Source organism: Lithobates pipiens, unplaced genomic scaffold (assembly GCF_037356315.1).
Source record: "Lithobates pipiens isolate NorthernLeopardFrog02 unplaced genomic scaffold, aLitPip1_a1.2 Scaffold_22, whole genome shotgun sequence".
Taxonomy (NCBI): Eukaryota; Metazoa; Chordata; class Amphibia; order Anura; family Ranidae; genus Lithobates; species Lithobates pipiens.
This window is the reverse complement of record NW_027507784.1, coordinates 181,832,348-181,856,948: the sequence shown is the minus strand read 5'-3', so window position 1 is coordinate 181,856,948 and position 24,601 is coordinate 181,832,348. Positions and strand designations below refer to the sequence as shown.

At 43.2% G+C, this 24,601-nt stretch overlaps 1 protein-coding gene across 2 annotated transcripts in view; it reads right to left on the bottom strand.

The window, feature by feature from the left end:
* The window catches only part of PGAP1 (post-GPI attachment to proteins inositol deacylase 1), a 484,659-nt gene that overhangs the window by 316,966 nt on the left and 143,092 nt on the right, over positions 1–24,601 (bottom strand). For both annotated transcript variants that reach the window (XM_077448710.1, XM_077448711.1), the window contains exon 9: positions 2,204–2,259. In XM_077448710.1, coding sequence (XP_077304836.1) covers positions 2,204–2,259 — 56 coding nt within the window. The remainder of the gene's footprint in view (positions 1–2,203; positions 2,260–24,601) is intronic.

Genomic DNA, 24,601 nt, shown 5'->3' with positions numbered 1-24,601 from the left:
CTAAAAAGACATTTTGAATGGATCCAGCTGCAAAGCTAGCCCCAGCAAGGATTGCTCCAGTGGAACTCAGCACAGCACATCTTTACCCGTGACCAACACCTTAGACACTGGCAAAAAACTGAGGTACTCCCAGTAGTGGGAGGAGTTATATAGGGAGTGGACTTCCTGTCCTAGGGTGTGCCAGTATCCATTACCTGAAGGTGGCCTATAACCCACATAGTAATTACTATGGCTCTGTGTCCCGTTATGTACAATTAAGAAACTGCTACTGTAACTTCTTGAAAAGTGTTAGCTGATATTCGGTGTTAATTTGTTAATCAAGGTTGTTGAGCTAGATGGACTTGTGTCTTTTTTCCACCAGATTAACAATGTAAATACGCAAGAAATTTTAGATCATTTAGAGCATCCAACACTACCCTCTCTCCAGACTGGCAAAGCCGCAGTCTATATTTGTTTGTTGCTCATCCATCCAAAGAAAGCAATCCCAAGACAGAAACAGTGTGTTAGGGCTAGTTTAGGGCTTTGTTAGGGCTAGTTTACACTTGCTTCAAAACAAGGCTTCGGACACACTTTGTTAAAGCTCTCTGAATGCCAGTCAAAGCTCCTGTCACTAAATAAAATGGTTAGCTTACAGTCCTGTTCACACCTAGCGTTTGCTTTGCTTCAAAAATTATACCCCATATCGCTTTAGTGGTGCTTCAAAGCTTCCACAGAATTTTAAGACAAAGCTCGCTTGAAGCACCTGCAGCTTTTGAGAGATTTTAACTCAGCTTTAGGTTTGCTTTGTTTTGGGAAATTGCAGGTATGAGATATACAAACACACACACACACACACACACACACACACACACACACACACACACACACACACACACACAGCATCTGTCAAGCTTCAACAAAGCTTCAAAGGAACAATTCACAAGGTTAAAGAATAAGTTCAACTTTTGAGGGAAAAAAAAATAAATGCACATATTTTTGCAGGGAAATAAATGTGCATTTATTATTTTTTTCCCCTAAGGAGCCTAGGAAGCATTGCACCCCTGATCAGTGGATTAGGGGTGCAATGCCAGACTCCAGCACACAAGCCCTGCATATGGGCTGACTGTTTCCAAGCTGCAGGGCTTGTAAATGAACTACGAGTCCGCTCATCAGTGACCTCACAGTCCATTCAGAACTACAAGCCGTCAGCCACAAAGTAGCAGTAGTTCATGTATTCACAAGAAACTGTGGATGAATGATGCGGCTGTGTGGTCGGAGCCATGTGGCTGCAAAATTTTCAAATCATGACAGTGGGCAGGGGGGGAGAAGATCCTCCACTCACTGTTGCATGTTCCACCCTAAATATGGTGTAACATGTTCCAAAAGGTCGTGAATTTATCTTTTAAAATAAAGGGGTAAAAAAGATAACTTATGAAGCCATCACATTTAAGAATTTATAAGCTGAAATATAGTACATTTTTGTTTTTCTGTTTAATACCACTTTAAGGATACCAGTGGAACATGAACAGAGAACAGGGATATGACCCATGCTAGGGATAACAGGTCACCCATACTGGTTGTTCACACAGAATCAATGCTACCTTTAAAAAGCTATAACTAAAGGCAAAGCTGATTTTTTTTTGTTTTTGTTTTGGATAGATCGGAGATGGATTAGAACACCTGCCAGTTTGTATTGCCGTCTGTGCCCCTGTTAGGGAGATTCACCCTCACTATTGGTCCAGTTTACCATTATCATCGAAAGTGAAAGTAAAAGAAATTACTCAAATTTTGGGTCGTCCCCAGAAAAGTATTAGAGGGGAAATCTTTCAATGGGTATACTAGGTCTGGTGACCTGGGGGTCCCCATGAAATTCCCTTAATTTACAGGGACTTCCTCTCACTTCCTGTTTAGTTATGGGACAGGAAGTGAAATCTCTGCAATAGGACAGAGATGGCAAAAAAAAAAAAATTGACAGGGATTATAACCCTTCCTTGCGCTATCCAAGATGGAAAAAAAAAAAGTTTGCCTATAGTTCTACTGCAAGTTGATTTTTGTATTTTTCTAAAATGTGCTTAAGGATTCTTTTTTTTCATATCAGTAAAATAAAAAAATTGCCTGGAATTCTACTTTGCAAGATCAGATCAAAAAAGTGCCTTTTACAGTTTTTGAGGAAATACAAGATCACCTAAAGACAAAAACAATAAAATAAAAACACACAACTTACACCAGTAACAGAGTGCTTCCAGTTTCTTGTTTCAACTAAAACCCATGTTGAGAACACTAAAAAAAATAAAAAAAAAATAAAAATTATATATATATATATATATATAAATACATTTAAAATAAAAAACTGAAAACATTCTAAATGACAGTTTATGGAAATACATTTTTCTATTCACACACCTGAGAAAATGTTAACACATCAGTACAGTGATCATGTGCTATATAACTCACCAACCTTAAATAGCATAAGGGCTTATGCACACTGCAGCTCAAAAAAGAAAAAAAAGCTGCTTTTACAGGCATTTGAGCTTTTAGACCCCTTTCACACTGAGGCGCTTTACAGGCGCTACAGCACTAAAAATAACACCTGTAAAGAGCAGCTCCTGTCTCTCCAGTGTGAAAGCCTGAGTGCTGAAGTGTGAAAGCAGCCCTATATTATGCCCAGTGTATTGCTTCACACTGACCAGAGGATCTCTTCTTTCCTGCTGCCGACACTCCTTGGGAGACCGCAAGGATAAGAGGTGAAGTGCAGTTGGTACCACATCGGACAGGAGCCCAAAAATCCTGATCTACAGGTTGCTGAGCCCTGTTCTAGATCATGGATTGAGTGAACTTTACTTTATATAGCAAGTGAAATGTCATTTTATTAACCACTAGTAATTTACTTTAACCCCTTCCCGCTGATTGTACACTACACAGCCTCACAAAAATGGGCCTTTATGAGTGGAGCTGCATATATGTGTGTGCCTGTGTGTTGGGAATGCACTGCACAGCGTGCTCCCAGCGCAGAGACAGTTACCAATCACCTTATCGCTGCGATAGGGGTGGGCTAAACAATGACTAATCACTGTGATAGCCAGAGGCTGTGTTTTTCTCTCCTCTTGAATGAAGAAAAATAAACATTGTATTACATAGAAGTGAAATTATAAAAAAAAATACATTGTATTGATACAAGATACATTATATAATACGCATTGCATATTTTTCTCACTGCGAGAGTGTAAAGCGTTTTTTTTTGTTTTGTTTTTACACAAAACGCAAAAAACGCCATCACACAATCTGGGCTCTACTTTGAGTACAAACAAATACAATACACATATGTAGAAATGCTGCAATCGTCAGCAGGGCTGGCGCAAATGTTTGACACCCTAGGAGAAACCGCATTTTGCCCCTTGGCTCTCCCCCTGACTCCACACCCTTTGCCCTGCCCATGTAACCTACCTGACCATTACACTGACCTACCTAAATGGACTAACCTTACCATTACACTGACCTGCATGCCCCCGACCTATACTAACCTACCTGACCATTACACCAACCTACCTGACCACTACCCTGACCATTACACTGACCTACCTGCCCCGGCCTCTGCAGCACGTGTAAATACGTGGATCGTTCTAAGACTTTTAGAAACTCTGACGATAGTCAAGAGTTTGAGATCAGGTCCTTCATTAACTGTGCCACAACCAGAGTACTTTATGTCTTGGAATGCCATGCCATAAATTGTATGTGGGCAAAACTAAGACAGTTGCGTGTCAGATTTGGGGAACCCCTGAAAAGTATCAGGTTAAAGGAAGAAACCCCAGTGGCCCAACACTTTCTGGATTTACACCAGGGTAAAACCTCAGGCCTCACGGTGAAGGGCTTCTTTGCCCTTTCTCTATCAGACCGTAGGGGTGATTTTTATAGGGTACTCTTGAGTAAAGAGAAAACCTGGATTTTCAGGCTCAAGATTCTTCAACCGAAGGGCTTGAATCATGAACTGAGCCCGAGCGTCTCTTGAACCAGAAAAAACTCTGACTATAGTAAATTCTATCAGATAAACAGCCCTGCTATATTGCTCCTGCCCCCATCATCTGTTTCTCTTTTCTCCCCCCTCCTAAATCCTTCCTCGCCCAAATCCCTTCTTTATTCCTCCCCCTTCCTCCTCGCCCTTCCCCTTCTTTTCCCTCAGTTTTTTTTTTAAATAACTGCACTATTTAATGTGACCACAAGATGGCGAAGAGAGCCATTTGGCGATGATTTAGTTGACTGGACATTGTTCCTCATTTAAAGCAAGACTTTATTCCACGCCAAATTGTTCTGAAGTTCACGGAGGTGCACAAAACATTATTGCAGCCCTTGCAGGGTCCATCATCGGGCCTTTAGCATGCCCTCCAATTCAGTAATGTAAGGGAGGTATTTCCCCATGACTTGTACGTAGTAACGTACTTCACAACCTACTTCCACAAAAACAATTGAACTCTGCATTCCCGATTCCCCCCTGAACAGACCTGACCAGTCATGTGAATCCATATCACGTGGAATTTTTGCCTGGGGTGTCCATCACAGAGTGCAGCGGTGTGTTGTGGCCACACATTGAATGTCGCCTAGAGCCGCTCCATGCCAAGCAGCAAGACTACAGAGACTCTGAAGAATTCCAGCAACTGGAGTGGTGAGAGCCCAGCTGGGCAGTCTCTTTTCTTGTTTTACTTACAGTGTCTCTCTTTACCGCTGCTCTCTCTTTCCCCCACAAAGGTTTGACTGACCGTTATTAGTGAAGTTAGCAATTACTACATTTGCTCCAGTCAGGACACAGGCTTCATTCATGTTGTGAAACTTGCCATCTTATACTTCATAAGGAACTAGACATTGTGATGCCTATTCATGATTTAGATGTATTTAATAACTGGAACGCAGTTCTTCAACTTTAGCCAGCTGGCTAATTGGTATGCTTAGTGCACAGAGACTTTATAATAGCTTGCTAAGGTCTTTTTTTTTTTTTTAAACATCTTTTTATTGATTTGAACAAAACATAACATACACAACCAAACAGACATGCATTGGTCTTACACGGCAACTTGGAGTCCTCGCAGGGATTCCATACGGTAGTTCCTTACAAGAATAACAGGCACATAACCAGCATTATGAGTGTCATACAACATCACAGACTCCCGGGATTCTGGGTGCTATGGCAACAGTACAACCAGCCTCTTCAGTATGCACCATGGAATTTGTGCGGGATCTACCTGGATCGGGCACTACTAGGCGACCTCCGAAGCAGTGGAGGGATCAGCCAACCATTTAGACCAGGTTTTGTCATACTTGCTGGGGCAACCTCTATTGGCGTTGGTATCCTTGTATAGCGGTAGGCTATTATTAATGAGTTGTTTCCACAGGGAAAGAGGAGAGGGGGTTGGTTTGCGCCAACTGAGGCCTATGGCTTTGCGGGCGTAAAACAATAGGAGACCCATAAGTGTACGACCCGCCACCGTGGGGATTAGTTGCTCAACTAGACCCAATAGACAGATTGCCATTGGGGGATGTCGCCAGACCATTTAGCTCTTAGCTTATCTAATCCCGGGAGAGAAATGATAAGCAGGTGGGAGTATAATTGGCAAGTGGGTTTTCGTGCACAGTCAGCCCTAAGGAGATTCTCCAGGGAAGACTGAACTAGCTAAAGGAGGGGAGCCGGAGAATTGGCTACGGAAGGCGTGGGAAAGTTGGGGGTATCTAAAAAAATAGGACCGCGGCACATTAAAGTCCGAGTGTAATTTGGAAAGCTGGATCAGGGAGTGGTCGGAAACAATCTGCGATATCATTTTAATGTTGAATTTGCTCCAGGCCTGAGGTTTCGGTAATTTATAAATGTGTTCCAGGGTAGGGTTTCACCAGAGGGGGGCACTAGGCGAAATTGCCTGTTTAGGATATTTTATGGCTTTTAGACCTGCCCCCCATGCACGCACCATGGTGCGCATTGAAGGTGTCAGTGGATTGCGGGCACGAGAGCCTCGAAAAAGCAATAATTTGAGTGCCTCAAGAGATCCCAGCACTGCGTCTCAATTTGAATGGCCGGATTGGAAGTGTCCGGATTAAGCCACCTTGCTAAGGTCTTCTTAAACAGAGCCTGAATATAATGTTTGATCTGGTTTCATGAGGATTAACCCGGATGAGGAAACACTATGCCACTACTCTAATACTCATCATTATATGACTATATGTGAATTTATAGCGTCAATCAGCAAACTATAGACTATTACGTTAGTACCTTTTTTTCTTGGTAAAAAAGGAGACAATATGCTTCTTTGCCTGCAGGAGCGCTCTGCATTTTTTATTCATTAATGCTGCAGCATGGTTTTATGTACTGGTTTCATTTAGTGAGATATATTGTGTCTATTAGGATGTATTTTTTGTATCAGCCGTGGTTGATCCTTCCCTTCAATTTTGCTTTCTTGGGACTTTCTTGTCCCTTTCTTTTGTTTTTGCATACAGTGTTTTTTGTTTACTGGGCATACTTCATTTATTAATACAGTTATTGGTGAGAGTAGATTCTTGGACTTTATTTTTTTTTCCTTTTGATGGACATCACAGTAGGGAGGGTGTTAGGTGCAGAAGGAAGAGTGAGGTGGAATCTTTTGGCAGGCATAGTATAAATAGGACGTTATTACAGATAACTAGTACTCTCCTTGGATGGGGATTGTGAACAATGCTGTGGAGAAGAGGGGAGGAAGGAGTATTGCAGATGTGGTAGGGCATTGGAGCTCAACTTGTGGCTCTCCAGCAGTCCAGCTATTGAACTACAAGTCCCATGAGGCATTCCAACCTGCTAACAGTTACAAGCATGACTCCCAAAAGCAGACATAATGGGACTTGCAGTTCCGCAACATCTGGAGGGCCACAGGTTGTGCACCCGCGCTGTAGGGAGTAGCAAGGGGAAAGTTGTGATAGATGCGGTGTGGAGATTGGAAGTATAGATTTGTGGTGGGAGCTGGGGTTATTTAGGGGTTGTGAGGAGTTCTGGCAAGTGATGTGGTAGTGAGGGGTGTATTGTGAGAGGAAGGCATGAGGCATGTTGGGGAAAACAAGAAGGATGTAATGCAGACAGGCTGGTAAAATGGTAAGGGGCGTTCTGGCAGGTATGGTAGTCGGTTGATGAATGGCACAGTGTGGAGGTTGTTAGGTGGTATCTTGTGGCAGACATAGGGGTTAGAGATTGGAAGGGGAACAGAGTGACAAATACTATGGTGAGGAGTAGGGTGTTGCGACAAGTGCTGTGGTGCTGGAAGGGGCACGGATGGACAGTTGCGATAGGTGCTCTGGTGAGAATGGGTGTATGGGTTTGTGATAGATTGTCTGGTGAGACAGGTTTGTAAACAGAGCTGGCAGATGCTGTGGCATTGGGGATGGCATGCTGTGCTGGGTGGGTGAGGTAAAACCGCTCATACACTGCCCCCTCCCTCCCAAACATAACTGGCAGCACCACTAACATCCATCACATGACAGAACCCATCATAAATCTTTCCCTTCATCACAGCACCATAGTGAGAGTGATTCTATGGCCAATACTGTGCAGATCTCACTGCTATACTGATTGCATCACAATATGGCAGAGAAATGTTGCACATGTGCTCACCACTACATTGATTACATCACAATACAACGGTGGATAAAGATAAATTGGATCCTCAATTCAAGGCAAATACACTGCTCAAAAAAATTAAAGGAACACTTTGAAAACACATCAGACCTCAATAGGAAAAAATATCATGCTGGATATCTATACTGATATGGACTAGGCAATGTGTTGGGAACGAAAGGATGCCACATCGTTTGATGGAAATGAAAATTATCAATCTACAGAGGGCTAAATTCAAAGACACCCTGAAAATCAAAGTGAAAAAATGGTGCAGCAGGCTAGTTCATTTTACAAAAATTTCATTGCAGCAACTCAAAATGGTACTCAGTAGTTTGTATGGCCCCCACATGCTTATATGCATGCCTGACATTGGGGCATGCTCCTAACGAGACACCTGATTTCATGGGGTATTTCTTTCCAGATCTGGACCAGGGCATCACTGAGCTCCTGAACAGACTGAAGTGCAACCTGGCGGCGTCGGAAGAACCGAAACATAATGTCCCAGATGTGTTCTATTAGATTTAGGTCACATGAGCAAGCATGGTTATCAATTCCTTCATCCTCCAGGAACTGACTGCATACATTCGCCACATGAGGCCAGGCATTGTGCACCAGGAGGAACCCAGGACCCACTGCACTAGTGTAGGGTCTGACAATGGATCCAAGGATTTCATCCCGATACCTAATGGCAATCAATGTGCCATTGTCTAGCCTGTAGAGGGCTGTGTGTCCCTCCGTGGATATGCCTCCCCAGACCATTACTGACCCACCACCAAACCAGTCATGCTGAACAATGTTACAGGCAACATAACATTCTCCATGGCTTCTCCAGGCCCTTTCATGTCGGTCACATGTGCTCAGGGTGAACCTGCTCTATCATCTGTGAAAAGCACAGGGTGCCAGTGGCGGACCTGCCAATTCTGATGTTCAATGGCAATCACGCTCCACGGTGCCGGGCAGTGAGCACGGGGCCCACAGGCCACCCTCATAAAGTCTATTTCTGATTGTTTTGTCAGAGACATTCACACCAGTGGCCTGCTGGAGGTTATTTTGTAGAGCTCTGGCAGTGCTCATCCTGTTCCTCCTTGCACAAAAGAGCAGATACTGGTTATACTGATGGGTTAAGGACCTTCTACGGCCCTGTCTAGCTCTTCTAGAGTAACTGTTTCGTGGACTCTCCTCCATGCTTTTGAGACTGTGCTGGGAGATACAGAGAACCTTTTAGCAATGGCACGTATTGATGTGCCATCCTGGAGGAGTTGGACTGCCTGTGCATCCATTATAGGGTCCAGACACCGCTTCATGCTACCAGTAGTGACACTGATCCTAGCCAAATGCAGAACTAGTGACAGTCAGAAAAGATGAGTAGGAAAAAAATGTCAGTGGCCTCCGCCTGTAAAACATTTCCTATTTTAGAGGTTGTCTCATTGTTGTCCATCTAGTGCACCTCCTGTTCATTTCATTAACACCAAAGCAGCTGAAACTGATTAACAACCCCCTCTGCTATACTCTGATTGAAAAGTGTTCCTTTAATTTTTTTGGAGCAGTGTATAAATTAGAGCTTTTTTTTTTTTTTTTTTTTTTTTAATCTATCTATCTATATCTATATCTATATCTATATCTATATCTATATCTATATCTATATCTATATCTATATCTATATCTATATCTATATCTATATCTATATATATATATATATATAGATAGATATAAATAAATAAAAGGAAAACTGGTCCAAGTGTAGCAAAAAAATTGTTAACATAGTTCATTTATCTGTCTCTCTCACCAGTAACCTGATCCACCACCAAAATAAATATTCTACTTTCAATGTTCACGGTGTTTCCACATAAACATAAATTATTTGTTGTTTGTACCGGTAGTGGGGCCAAAAAAACAATAGTGCACTAAAAGTGTGGCTCAACTGCTGAGTTTTACCACACACAACCCTTCCCCCCACCCGCTAATGTGAACAAGCCCTTGCAGTTTTCACTGTGACAGCCAATCACAGGCTATCACAGAATGCATGTGATTGTGAGCTGGCCCTCCTGGCTCACTATTATTAGCCAAGATACCCATGGCACCAGCACAAATGCAGGTGCACATATATGCAGCACCACGGAAGAAGGCCCACCTCCGTGACAGGACATACACTATATTACCAAAAGTATTGTGCCGCCTGCCTTTACACGCACATGAACTTTAATGGCATCCCAGTTTTAGTCAGTAATGTTCAATGTTGAGTTGGCCCACCCTTCGCAGCTATAATAGCTTCAACTCTTCTGGGAAGGCTGTCCACAAGGTTTAGGAGTGTGTCTATGGGAATGTTTGAGCATTCTACCAGAAGCGCATTTGTGAGGTCAGGCACTGATGTAAACAAGAAGGTCTGGCTTGCAGTTTCTGCTCTAATTCATCCCAAAGGTGTTCTATCGGGTTGCGGTCTGTGCAGGCCAGTCAAGCAAGGTCCATAAAGACACACAAATGCGCTTCTGGAAGAATGGTCAAAAATTCCCACAGACACTCCTACATCTTTTGGACAGCCTTCCCAGAAGAGCTGAAGTTATTATAGCTGCAAAGGGTAGCCCAACTCAATATTGAACCCTACGGACTAAAACTGGGATGCCATTAAAGGTCACGTGCGTGTAAAGGCAGGCCACCCAATACTTTTGGTAATATAGTGTATATGTGCTATGCTGGCAGGAACAGGTTATTTTTGAAGACTGATTTAAACAGAGCCTTTTTTTATCATTGTATTTTTAGGAGTTTCAAAAAGATGAAACATGAAGTTGCATATACACTGATATATGGGTTAGGTTACATATATAAAAGAGGGAGGAAGGCTATAACAGGGAATATATCCTTTTAGTTCTATACAATACAAATTGCTACATTATACAACATTTTCCTTTTCAAATTTATAGACAGCAATAAATAAATTCAGAATAGAAAGAATGTGCATATGTTGTCTATTGCTTACATGGAAAGCGAAGATCCAGGGAGGGACAAAACCCTAAAGAAATTATCCGCCATGGATACAATATGTATGTTTACTGAATAAGAAATTCACAGCATTAAAACTCACATTAACCGCTTACCAACCAGCTGCCGCAGTTGTACTGCGGCAACATAGCTCGGCTGCGTGAATCGCCGTTATATTACATTGATTCTATTTGTGGCCACTAGGGGTGCGATGCGCTGCCGGAGGCGCTCGCCCCTGGAGACGATGCGAGTGCCCGGCAGTCGTGATGACTGCCAGGCTCCCATGATCACTCATGACATGGCAAGAACTAGGATCTCTGTGTGTAAACACTAAGATTCGGGTTCTGAGGGGAGAAGAGACAGGTCGTGTGTTCATACAAAGTACATACAAAGTCTATCTCTTCCCCTAGCAAGTCCCATCCCTCCTTCAGTTAGAACACTTAGCAGGGAACACAGTTAACCCCTTCACTGCCAGTGACATTTTTACAGTAATCAATGCATTTTTATAGCACTGATCGCTGTATAAACAACAATGGTCCCAAAAATGTGTCAAAATTGTCCGATGTGTCCACCACAATGTCGCAGTCATGATTTAAAAAAAAAAAAAAAAAAAAAAAAAAAAACACACACAGATTGTCGCCATTACTAGTAAAAAATAAATAATAAAAAATGCTATAAATGTATCCCCTATTTCAGTGGATCAACCCTGTCCTCAGAGCCCACTAACAGGCGAGGTTTGCAAGATAACTGAAATACATCAAAGGTGATATCATTTGCTTCTCAGTGATTGCAGTATTCTAGTCAGCATCTCCCCAAGGCAATACATTTTGTAGACGCTATAACTTTTGCGCAAAACCAATAAATATACGCTTATTACGATTTTTATTACCAAAAATATGTAGAATAATACATATTGGCCTAAACTAAGAAAAAAATCGCTTTTTAAAAAAAAAAAATGGGGCTATTTATTATAGCAAATAGTACAAAATATTGTGTTTTTTTCAAAATTGTGCTTTTTTTTTTGTTTATAGCGCGAAAAATAAAAACCACAGATGATCAAATACCACCAAAAAAAAAGCTCTATTTGTGGGAAAATAAAGGACTTCAATCTTGTTTGGGTACAGCGGCGCATGACCGCGCAACTGTCAGTTTAAGCGACGCAGTACCGAATCGCAAAAAATGGCCTTGTCATTAAGCAGCCAAATCTTCCGGGGCTGAAGCGGTTAACATCTCGTTTCTAAAGAGAACAGAAAATATACAGAAAATAATGAAAAACATGAAGGATCCATTCACACCTAGGCATTTGCCAAATCGAAGCAAAATGTAGAATGCGTTTGCAACTCCATTACTTTTTAATGGTACCCCAATCGCATCTTGAATTTGCTGCAATTGTTGCAACACAAATTGCAGCAAAATTGCGCAAACAAAATCGCAGTATGTGTAATGCCCAAAAGAAGTTCTGGAATTTCTTTTGGGCGGCACAAGTTCCGTGATTTTGTCTGATTTTTCATGCAAAAGTCACGGCAAAAATCACGCCGCAATTGGGGTGCCATTAAGAATTAATGGTATTGCAAGCACGTTCTGTGATTTGGAATTGCAGGCAGAAATGCAGCGATTCGACCCATGATTCCAAACGCCTGAACAGCAGGTTATTCAGAGAACACAACATCAAAAATCACGTCAGAAAGAAATGATTTATTCTGCGTAGGATAGAGTAAAAATAAAAAATAAATAAAAAGAAGAGGTGAGCCATGAGTGGGACGGGACATAAAATGAGTAATCCCACAATTTCCATATTTACTCAAATAAGTTTAGTTTATCCCTTACTTTTTCCGTAAGATGTTCCATTCTTCTTATAGCTGCAATAGTGGTGAGAAACGGTTTCTGGAATGGAGTAACTATGGTCCACCAAAGTAGTGGGATAAGCCTCTTGGCAGCTGACAAAATGTATCGCCAGTCTTTTGGAATGTTTACAGATGTTTACAGATACCCAAGAAAGGCAGTCCAAGGAAGCAATAAATGGGTAGTAAAACATTTAGAACCTCTCTCAGTATTTACATCACTAGGTGTTCAAAAAGGATGAGCTGGGCCAAAAAACATGATATAGAGTACAAAGTATCTGGGGAATGTTGGAGATGTGGTCAGTTAATATCAGGTTATAGGCATGTAGGACATTGGGAGTTTTATAACAAAACATTAATTACACTTTGTGGATTACATAAATTGAAGACCTGGCAGGAAACCCTTTATCGCTAATCGACTAAGCTAATGCTCATCTTTTTTATTATGAACATTCAATCTGAAAGTTCAAAACAAACAAAAACACATTGATGCGTTAGCTTCACGTCGCACCGTGTTGCATCAACATTGACCCAACATGTGTTTGCAAGGCTTTACCACTTCACAAATGTTTCAACGTCAATATAAATGGGCTGCAAATGTGTTTTAAAACGTCCCTATGGTGTCCACAGCACGTCTGAAATGCGTTTAGGAAGTGTTACTAGCTGAGATATTACAAAAATACATGCAATAAAGAAAATCAACACAGAGGTGGTGTCTGGCAAGCATTTAACTTGACACAAACGCATAAAAACACGCACCATTGTCTACAATGTGCCCATAGTATTAGGTTATTAGGGTTAGGTCATTATTGTGGCTAGATCATAATTAGTATTATATTTTATTACATATTAGTTATATTAGGGTTAAGCTAGGGCTTGACAAATTTGCTTAGAATCTAGGAGCCAGCTGAAAAACTTAGGAGCCAGTTTTTTTTAAATCCTCTGCCCAGCGCCCAGAACTTCATGTCTGGGGCATCGGGCAATAAGAATTGCTCATGCCTGATGGCAAGCGAAAAAAGAAAGAAAATCAACTTTGTTTTGTTTGTTATAAGATTTTGTAAGTACGTTTTTTGTATCCTTCACTGATGTGTCTGATATGCTACACTAATGGGCAATGATGAGGTGGCACTGATGGGCTGCATTGAGGTTGGAGCTGATGGGCAATCACAGGTGGCATTGATGGGCACCAATAGGCAGAACTGAGGTGCCACTGATGGGAACTGACAGGTGGTACTGATAGGCAGCACTGAGGTAGCACTGATAGGCAGCATTGACAGATGGCACTGATAGGCAGCACTGACAGGTGGCACTGGATGGCACTGGCAGGTTTCACAGCAGATAGTGTAACCGTGAACCCTGAATGCAGCTCTACGGTGTGTGAAGCTGTATGGAGAGAGAGAGAGAGGAGCTGACAAATTCAGCATGATTTCAGAGGTAGGCGGGACCCAGGGTGGGCAGGACCCAGCAGCTATCCAGCCAATGATGGGCTGTTTAAGAAAGGGACGGGGCCACATACACATAGTGGCCCACCCAGATCCCATTCCATTGGCTGTTGTTGGATAGCTGGGTCCCACCCCCGACATCCAACCTCAACTTTGACAGCTCCTCTCTCTCTCCATACAGTTTCACACGCGGGGCTACTCTGCCAACAGAGTGTGGAGAAAGGAGGAGGAACCTCACACCATGTCAGGGGCTGCTGCGCCGCTCTCTTCCTGCTCCATCCACACTACCACTGCTAATCAGGTTACCAGACAGTGCTCTGTGTCTGGAGTGTCTACGAGGCCCGTGAGGCACCTCCACTTTCTCGGCCAAGACCCCGCAGCCCGCCCTGTAGCAGAGGCACCTGTCACTGACAAAAGCCCAGGCGCCAGGGCACAATTTCTAGTCACAAAGGCGACCTGGCGCCTGGGATTTGTCGAGCCCTGGGTTATGTGGTTATAGTTATTTTATTGAGTTATTGTTGATAAATTCCAGGAACCAGGTGGTGAGCTACTAATGAATGGCATCAAAGAAAAAAAAACTGTGCTAATATTTACTCACCCCACCTTAGTCTGATTGTTGTGTAATCTACTGCAACTAGACAACAAATAATGTGAAGTCTTTGATTTAGGAGCTCAGCTTACATAGTTGTTAAGGTTGAATAAAGACACCAGTCCACCCAGTTTAACCTGTGGTGTGTGTGTGAGAGTTTATGTTAATATTAAATCCTACATCCCTGTATGTTGCAATCGTTAAGATGCCTATCTAAATGTTTTTTGAAACTAGCAACACTACCTGCAGCTACCACTGCTTGTGAAAGGGAGTTCCAAATCCTCACCACTCTGACATTAAAGAACCCTCTACACCGTTTAGGCTGCATTCACACCTGAGTAATTCAAAGCCGTGCATTTTTACAGTGTTTTGACCGCGATTTTGTACAGGTCACCAATGTAAAAAGCATAAAAACACCTGTAATCTGCCCCAAAATGGCTCATGTTCTTTTTTGAGCTTAAAGGGCTTGTAAACCCTCATGTTTTTTCACCTTAATGCACCCTATGCATTAAGGTGAAAAAACATTTGGCAGTAACCGGCCCCCTAGCCCCCCGTTTTAGTTACCTGAGCCCCATATTTCCCTCAGCGAGGACACGCTGTCCCTCTCTCCATGGGGTCCCAGCTCTTGATTAGATAGATTGATAGCAGCACAGCCATTGGCCACCCCCTCGCGATCACTCCTGGTGAATGGAAAACTTCCCCTGCTTCTGTAATGTAAACAGAAGCAGCGGAAGTGATGTCATCTCTCCTCGTGGAGTCTTTTCATTCTGGCTCCCAAGGAGCCAGAAAGAAAGACACCAAAGAAGACATCAAGTAAGTTTGCACAAATACTACACTAACAGTAGTTCACCCTCCGATCACCCCCTCCGGCAACCCCTGTCACAGTGACACCAATAGCATTTTTTTATTTATTGATTACTGCATTGGTGCCATTTGAGACTGTTATAAGTGGTAGGATAGTTAGTGGTAGGCCCCTTTAGGTCTAGGGTACCACCCAAACCCCCCCTAATAAAGGTTTAACCCTGTGATCACCCTGTCGCCAGTGTCACCAAGTTTTTCAGATCACTGTATTAGTGTCACAGGTGACGTTAGTTAGGCAGGTAAGTATTTAGGCTCACCGTCAGCTTTTTATAGCGTCAGGTATCCCCCACATACTACATATTAAAGGTTTTAACCCCTTGATTGCCCCCTAGTTAACCGTTTCACCAGCGATAACCATATAACTGTTACGGGTTAACGCTAGTTAGTTTGTTTTTTATAGTGTCAGGGCACCCGCCGTTTATTACCTAAATAAAGGTTTAACCCCCTGATCACCCGGCGGATGATATAAGTTAGGTTTTAGGGTCTGCGTCACCCCAGGCAGTGTCAGGTTAGTGCCAGTACCGCTAATACCCACGCACCATACACCTCCCTTAGTGGTATAGTATCTGAACAGATTAATATGTGATCTGATCAGATTTTATACCAGCGTCCCCAGCAGTTTAGGGTTCCCAAAAATAGTGTTAGCGGGATCAGCCCACATACCTGCTAGCACCTGCGTTTTGCCCCTCAGCCCAGCCCAGCCCACCCCACCCAAGTGCAGTATCAATCGATCACTGTCACTTACAAAACCCTAAACACATAACAGCAACGTTTGCAGAGTCAGGCTTCTTTTTCTGTCGTTGAGGTGCAAGAACCGCAGGTCCCTCGTATGGAGCAGAGCAGTACTAGTGCCGCTCATCTTTCTGGTGAACTGGCAAGCACCAGCGGCCTAGTACACCCTGGTCGTAGTCAAACCAGCACTGCAGTATCACGTGGTGACGTGGCGAGTCCCATAAATGCAGTTCAAGCTGGTGAAGTGGCAAGCACAAGTAGTGTCCCGCTGCCACCATGAAGACGAACACAGGCCCGTCGTGCCCTTCCTGCTGCATACGCCAATCCCAATTGGGAACCCACCACTTCTGCAGCACCCGTACTCCCCCCCCCCCCCCCCCCCCATTCACTGGCCAACCTGGCATTCAGGTGGAAACAGTTGATTTTACGTCACTTGAATTTTATTCGCTGTTTTTCACTGAAGATCTCTATAGATCTATTGTGGACCAAAGCAATTTGTACACTGGTCAACACATCGGCACTATTCCCCAGTTCTCCTTTGCCAGAGGTTGGAAACCAATTACGGTTTACGAATTTAAGCTCTTTCTGGGCCTATCCCTCAACATAGACATAACTGAAAAGAGTGAGTTGCGGTCATATTGATCCATTGACCCAATTCCCCACATGCCCTTGTCCTCTGCCTCCATGACCAGGGCACGATACTAGCAGATCTCGCAGTTCATGCATTTCAATGACAATGAACTGTCATCCTCGTGGAGACCCTGAATACAACCAGCTCTACAAAATTCACCCCCTCGTAAACCACTTCAACCAACGTTTTGCAGACTTGTTTACTCCCCATCGAGTTGTCTGTGTTGATGAGTGCCTGATTAAGTTTTCTGGCCGCTTGTCATTCAAACAGTACCTTCCCAGCAATCGTGCCAGATACGGGGTCAAGATGTATAAGATAAGCTCTGTGACAGAACCACAGGCTATACATGTAGTTTTATGGTTTACGAGGGCAAAGATAGTCACGTAGAGCCAACAAACTGCCCTGATTACATAGGAAGCGCTGGCAAGATTGTGTGGGACTTGGTGTCACCCTTATTCGGAAAGGGGTACCACTTGTACGTGGACAATTATTACATGAGCGTACCACTTAACATGGGAGGGGTGGACCTCAACGACCAGTTGTTGGAGCCGTACCTAGTTGCCCATAAGGCCAGACGCTGGTACAAGAAAGTGTCTGTTTATTTATTTCAACTGGCTTTTCTGAACACTCATGTGCTATACAGAGCTTCAGAACGGACTGGATCCTTCCTTAAATTCCAGGAAAAGATCGTCAGAACCCTTCTGTTTCCAGACAGTGCTCCACCTCACCTTCCCCAACCAAATGCAATGAGCCCGCTGCATGAGAGGCATTTTCCTCATGTCTTTCCGTGTACCCCTACCCAACGAACCCGCCAAAGAAGATGTTGTGTCTGCAGCAAGCGGGGATATAGGCATGACACGCGCTATTATTGCACCTCCTGTCCTGGCCTTTGCATTGGTGAATGTTTTGAATGCTACCATACACTACTTGAGTATTAGTGTAGGGTACAGCACTGCACAGACTTGACACACTTTCACAGGGTCTCCCAAGATGCCATCACATTTTGAGAGACCTGAACCTGGAACCGGTTACAGTTACAAAAAAAAATAAAAAAAAGTGTAAAAAAAAAAAGAAAAAAATATATAAAAAAAAAAGAAGAAGATTACAATATACGCCCAACAAGGACCAGCAACATAGTAATATGTTGCTGGACTTTGAGTGGTTATACCAGAATGATGCCTGCCAGTTTAGGTATTATCTTGGTATCATTCTTTTCAGCCAGTGGTCGTCGGTTTTTCTCTGGCTCTCCTGTCCCAACAGGGAACCTGAGAATGCAGCCGATGTAAACAGCGCCATTGGGAAATCAGGAAGGATTTTATCACACCTATCTTGGTGTGGTCAGTTACTTTGAGGGTAGAGGAGAGGTCTAGGGTCTAATAGACCCCAATTTTTTCAAAAAAAGTACCTGTCACTGCCTATTGTTATCATAAGGGATATTTAAATTCCCTGAGAGAATAAAAATTAAAAAAAATAAATGAAAGAAGAAGTTTAAAAATAAGATTAAAAAAAAGCAAAAAAAATAATATATAATTTTTATAACAGCTTACCTGTAAAATCCTTTTCTTTGATGTACATCAGGGGACACAGCGCCATAGTAATAACTATGTGGGTTATATCGGTGTATCAGGTGCTGGACCCTGGTGTGCCCCTTAAGGCGTGTACTTTCCCCATATAACCTCTCCCATTACTGGGAGTCCTCAGTATAAGAAGAAGGGAGGGACCTCTGTGTCCCCTGATGTACATCAAAGAAAATTATTTTACAGGTAAGTGGTTATAAAAATCCTATTTTCTTTTCTTACATCAGGGGACACAGCGTCATAGTAATAACTATGTGGGATGTCCCATAGGAATGGCAACTGAAGGGGGGGAGACAGAACAAGGAAACAGGAGACCAGATGACTCATACTGCAACCTGCAGTGTATGCTGTGCCCAAAGGCAATCTCCTCATGACCTTTAATATGGATTTGATAAAATCGGATAAACGTATGAACTGAAGACCAAGTCGCGGACTTACACGGCCTTAGGCCCGATGATGCACCATCCAAGAGGCACCAATCGCCCTGGATGAGCTGCTCTTAATATGAGAAGGAAGAATTTTCTTCTTTAAGCTGAAGCTTGAACAATCACTTGACAAATCCATTTGGAAAATAGTGGATCTTGACGCTGCCTGTCCATATCTTGGACCCTCTGGCAGAACAAAAAACCTGTGTTTTGCAAACCTGAGCGGTCGCCCTTAAATAGACTCTGATCGCTCTTCCTACATCAAGAGAATGTAGTGCTCTCTCTTCCCCAGATTAATGCTCTGGGGAAAAAGAAGGAAGAATAATATCTTGGTTTAAATTAAACCTGTTACCACTTTTGGTAAGAATTCAGGATGAGGACATAAATATGGCTCTTTCAAGACAGAGCCGTTAGTTCCGATACTCTTCTAGCAGAAGAAATGACAAGCAGAAAAGATCATCTTTTTTGTCAAAGAACCAAGGGAATTTCTCGTAAGGTTCAAACTAGGGATGCACCGAATGGGTTTTTGGCGCCCAAACCAATACCGAAAATAAATCTTCCTTGGTCCCGAAAACCGAAACTGATATCGAAACAGCACAGATACCGAAATTGACTGTTTTGAAAAAATATTTTTATACAGGAGATGGTCAGAGACTGCACACATGCTACAGGTGATGGTCAGAGACTGCACACATGCTACAGGTGATGGTCAGAGACTGCAGGCATGGTACAGGACATGGTCAGAGACTGCAGGCATGGTACAGGAGATGGTCAGAGACTGCAGGCATGGTACAGGAGATGGTCAGAGACTGCAGGCATGGTACAGGAGATGGTCAGAGACTGCAGGCATGGTACAGGAGATGGACGGAGACTGCAGGCATGGTACAGGAGATGGTCGGAGACTGCAAACATGGTACAGGAGATCAATGCAGCCTCACCAGTGCACATCATATGCAGCCTCACTGTGCCCAGCAGCCTACCAGTGCCTCACCAGTGCATATAAACATACACACAAACACAAACACACACACACACACACATATATATAAACATGCACACACAATCCTGCCTATTGACATACTTCCTGGGGTGCCAATCCCTGGATCCATACCAAGAAACCTATGCCTTCTAGATTCAAAAGTAAGTGATTCTGGAAGCCGGCTTCCTGGCCTTAGTCAAAGTAGACACTACCGAAGGAGATCACCCATGATCTTTTATAGAGTGGGATTCAACAGTCAAACCTGTTAAACTCCTTGTCCGTAAGGTAGGATGAAATACCGGACCTTGTGCAAGAAGGTCTGGCTATAATGGCAGAGTCCAAAGGACTCCTAATGCCATCTTTATGATCTCGATAAATTAAGATCTTCTGGGACCGCTGGGGCTGCCAGCATCCCCTCCCTTTGTTCCGGCTTAATCCTGCGGAGAAGGCGCAGAAGTAGCAGAACTGGAGGAAATGCATAGATCAGTAAAAATTGATCCCCTGGGAAGGCTAATGCATCTGTTCCGCCTGCTAGCGATCCCCTTGTTCGACCTTAATAATGAATCTGGACGCGAATAGGTCCATGTCCAGAGTACCCCCTCTGACATATTGCTAGGAAGATGTCGGGGTAAAGAGATCGTTCTCCCGGAAATAATTGTTGGCGTCTCAAGTAGTACGCCTGAATAATTAGAATTGCCGAAATGCAAGGAGTGTTGTGTTCTGCCAAAGCTAGAACATTATTCACCTCTTTTTGGGCTGCGCGACTTCTCGTGCCTCCCCTGGTATTCAATGTAAGCCACTGCCATGGCCCTGTCAGACTGAATCCTGTCAGGACAGTCCCGTAGTCTGACCGCCCAGGACAGCACCTTGGAGAGGATAACCAAGAAATTTACTTCAGGGTGGGACTACTGCCTGTAAAACCTTCCGACCAAAGGATTGATCCGAGGCTTATAACAGATCCAAGCGGTAGTGCCTTATAAAAGGTCAAGAAACTGGACCATGTGGCTGCCTTGCAAATTTGTTCAGGACATGCCCCGGCCCTTTCTGCCCATGATGCTGCTACAGCACGAGTCAAATGAGGTAAGATCCCTTCTGGAGGTTCCAGACCCAAAGAGGTGTATGCCTCTTTAATGTAAAGGGCAAAATGTAGTAAGAATAATCTCCTGAGTACAATGAAAGACTGAAGCTACTTTTGTCAGGAAAGCTGGATCTGTCCTTAAGACTACTCTATCTGGTAGGCATCTCATAAAGAGCTCTTTAATTGACAGAGCTTGTAACTCTACGTGCAGAAGTTACTGCTACTAACAAAACAGTTTTGAATATCAAAAATTTCAACGATGATCTATTTATAGGTTCAAACCGAGTCTTCATCAGTCTCTGAAGAACTAAAGATGAATTCCATTTGGGAAAACAATAGGTTTAGGTTTTACTTCTGCCATAGACCTAAATCTGATTATTAAAAGGTTCCCCTGAGAGGGTTCTTTCCAAAAAGACTGATAAAGAAGCTACTTGCGTCTTGAGCATACTTGCTGCTAACCCCTTCTCCAATCCTTCTTGAAGAAATTCCGAAACCAAAATTGTAGTAAGAAAATTAACGTTTTTTCTAGAACACCAGGTATTATATACCTTCCAGACTTTGAAGTAAATGTCTCTTGTCACTTTTTTCTTACTTGCAAGAAGGGTAATAATAAGCTTCTCTGATAAACCCTTCTTTCTGTCTTAAGATTTGTTCTTCAGAAACCAGGCTGTTAGATTGAGATGAACTGGATCTGGATGGAGAATCTGGACCCAGATGTGTCCTGATTGGTAACTTCCAAGGAGGTTTCACTGAGAGGTTCATCAAGATTGAAAACCAAGGCATTTTCAGCCACAACAGAGCTATTAAGATTAGTTCCGTGGATTCCAGTCTGAATTTGCCTAACACCCTTGGAATCAGTTGAAACGGGGGAAAAGCGTAGGACAGCTGGAAATCTCACTTGTGGGCTAAAGCATCTACTCCTAGAGCTTGATCCTGCCTATGCAGGGAGAAGAAGGCCAGAACTTTTGCATTTTCTTGTTTTGCAAAGAGATCCACCTGAGGGAAACCCCTCCTTCCGGAGATCCTCTCGAATAACTGCTGATTTAGAGACCACTCGGCTTCCCTTATTTATGTCCTGCTGAGGAGATATGCCAAGGTGTTCTCCGTACCGTTCAAGTGGACTGCGGATAGAGAGGCCAACTTGCTCTCTGCCCATCTCAGGATCCGATGAGCTAGCTCCATCAAGGTTCTGCTTTTTGTGCCCCCTTGATTTGTTAAATAATGCCGTCATATTGTCCGACAATATTTGGACATGCTGTTCCACCAAAATGGAATGAATAGGATTTTTAAAACAGCTTGCCTGTAAAATCTTTTTCTTTGATGTACATCAGGGGACACAGCGCCATAGTAATAACTATGTGGGTTATATCGGCATTTCAGGTGCTGGACACTGGCACGTCCCTTAAGGCGTGAACTTACCCCATATAACCCCTCCCATTACTGGGAGACCTCAGTTTTGTAGCCAAGCAATCAAAGTGTATAAGGAGGGAGGGACCTCTGTGTCCCCTGATGTACATCAAAGAAAAGGATTTTAAAGGTAAGCTGTTTTAAAAATCCTATTTTCTTACATCAGGGGACACAGCGCCATAGTAATAACAATGTGGGATGTCCCATAGCAATGGCAACTGAAGGGGGGGGGGAAGACAGAATCAAGGAAACAGGAGGCCAGAGGACTCATACTGCAGCCTCCAGTATATTCTGTGCCCAAAGGCAATCTCCTCATGACCTTTAATATCGGGAAAAAAATAAAAAAATCGGATAAACGTCTGAACCAAAGACCAAAGACCAATGTTGCGGTCTTACAGATCCGAGCCATAGAGGCCTGATGATGCCTCACCCAAGAGGCACTAATAGCCCTGGATGAGTGTGCTCTTAATATGAGAAGGAAGAATTTTCTTCTTTAAGCTGAAGCTTGATCAATCACTTGACAAACCCATCTGGAAAATAGTGGATCTTGGACCCTCTGGCATTACAAACAAAAACCTGTGTTTTGCGAACCTGAGCGGTCACCCTTTCTGATCGCTATTACTACATCAAGAGACTGTAGTGCTTTCTCTTCCCCAGATTAAGGCTTCTGGAGAGAAAGAAGACAGAATAATATCTTGGTTTAAATGAAAACCTGTTAGCACTTTTGGTAAGAATTCAGGATGAGGACATCAAATCACCTCGTCCCTATACATGATGAAATATGGCTCTTACAAGACAGAGCCGTTAGTTCCAATACTCTTCTAGCAGAAGAAATGGCAAGCAAAAGATTATCTTTCTTGTGAAAGAACCAAGAGAATTTCTCATAAGATTCAAACGGCTGATTTAACAAAGCCGACAAGACCAATCTTAAATCCTAAGGGGGTTTGTGCTATTTTATGGTCTTCGAAAGTGATAGGTAGTGAGGACTGAAATCAAAAATGTACACCCTTAGAAATCCTGAAGGTGGTGATTTGGTTTTCGGGGCCCTGTACGTGGCTAGGCTCCCAAAAAGTCCCAAACATGTGGTATCCCCGTACTCAGGAGAAACAGCAGAATGTATTTTAGAGTGTAATTCCACATATGTAAAATCGTGTGAAAACAGCGCTGTCTAATAGTCCTTATATACTGTGATAAGAACTAAATTGAAAAAAATTAATAAAAAGAAAAAATCCTGCTACAACTTAATGTGAGATACAATCCAGATAAATAAAGCAAAGCTGCACTGAATCTTACAAAAATATGTGTGAAAAACGATATACCCATATGTGAATATATAAATGCTACACGTTCAACTACAAAATAATAATCTCAACCTGCAATAAAAAAATGAAATGACAATCTTAATCACATAGATGTAGTTGTGAATTAGCACACTAACAGTGAGAGAAAAAAATGTGTGATAAATAAATTAGACCTGAATAAATAAATAGTCCACAATAAAAATGGAGAGGCAAGTCTTCAGTCCTCAATAGTGACACCGCACACAACACCCTCAAAAGTAGTCACATGACAGCGGCTGCACAACATCTTACTTGGACGGGGGCTAAATTCTATGCACAAAAAGACAGGGTGGGCTCACGACTGGCAGTAAAACTGACCCCCAAGCCACGTGCTCAGTCTTTTCCTAAAATCAGAGTTCACTCGGGGGACCTCTCTCAGAACCCTGTTAAAGTCATGGACACTTTTTTGAGGTTCTACTCGGACCTATACAAACAGGGGACTAGTCCCTCCAAGGGTGCTCGGGAGCGGCTCCTGAGTGATCACCCACTGCCCAAGCTCTCAGAGGATCACAGGGATCTTATGGAGGATCTGTTCACTCAGGCTGAAGTACTTGACACTATAAAAACGCTCTCAGTGGGTTCTGCCCCGGGTCCGGACGGATTCTCCAATGGTTATTATAAGAAGTTTGGCCCTTCTCTGGCTCCTTATCTGGTGAAAATGTTTAACTCTCTCAGGGATGGCACCACCATGCCTCCGGACATGAACTCAGCGTTTATCTCGGTGATTCCTAAACCGGGTAAAGATGCCAGCGTGGTGGGCAATTATAGGCCTATCTCGCTTATCAATAATGACATTAAGATAATGACGAAAATACTGGCGAACAGGCTGTCAAGCTTTATTTCCCGGTATATCCACAAAGATCAGGTGGGGTTCATCCCTGGGAGACAAGGACCAGACCAGATTAGGCGCGCAGTAGATATTATTTCACTCCTGAAGGCACAATGGGACGGGGGCTCCCCGCAACAGGGGTTTCTGCTGTCCATTGACCTTCATAAGGCCTTTGACTCTATTGATTGGTCGTACCTTACGGACATTCTGAAGAGATGGGGGTGTGGAAAATACTTTCTTAACCTTATAGCGGCTCTCTATTCTAATCCTTCGGCTCAGGTGCGTTTGTTGGGCAGA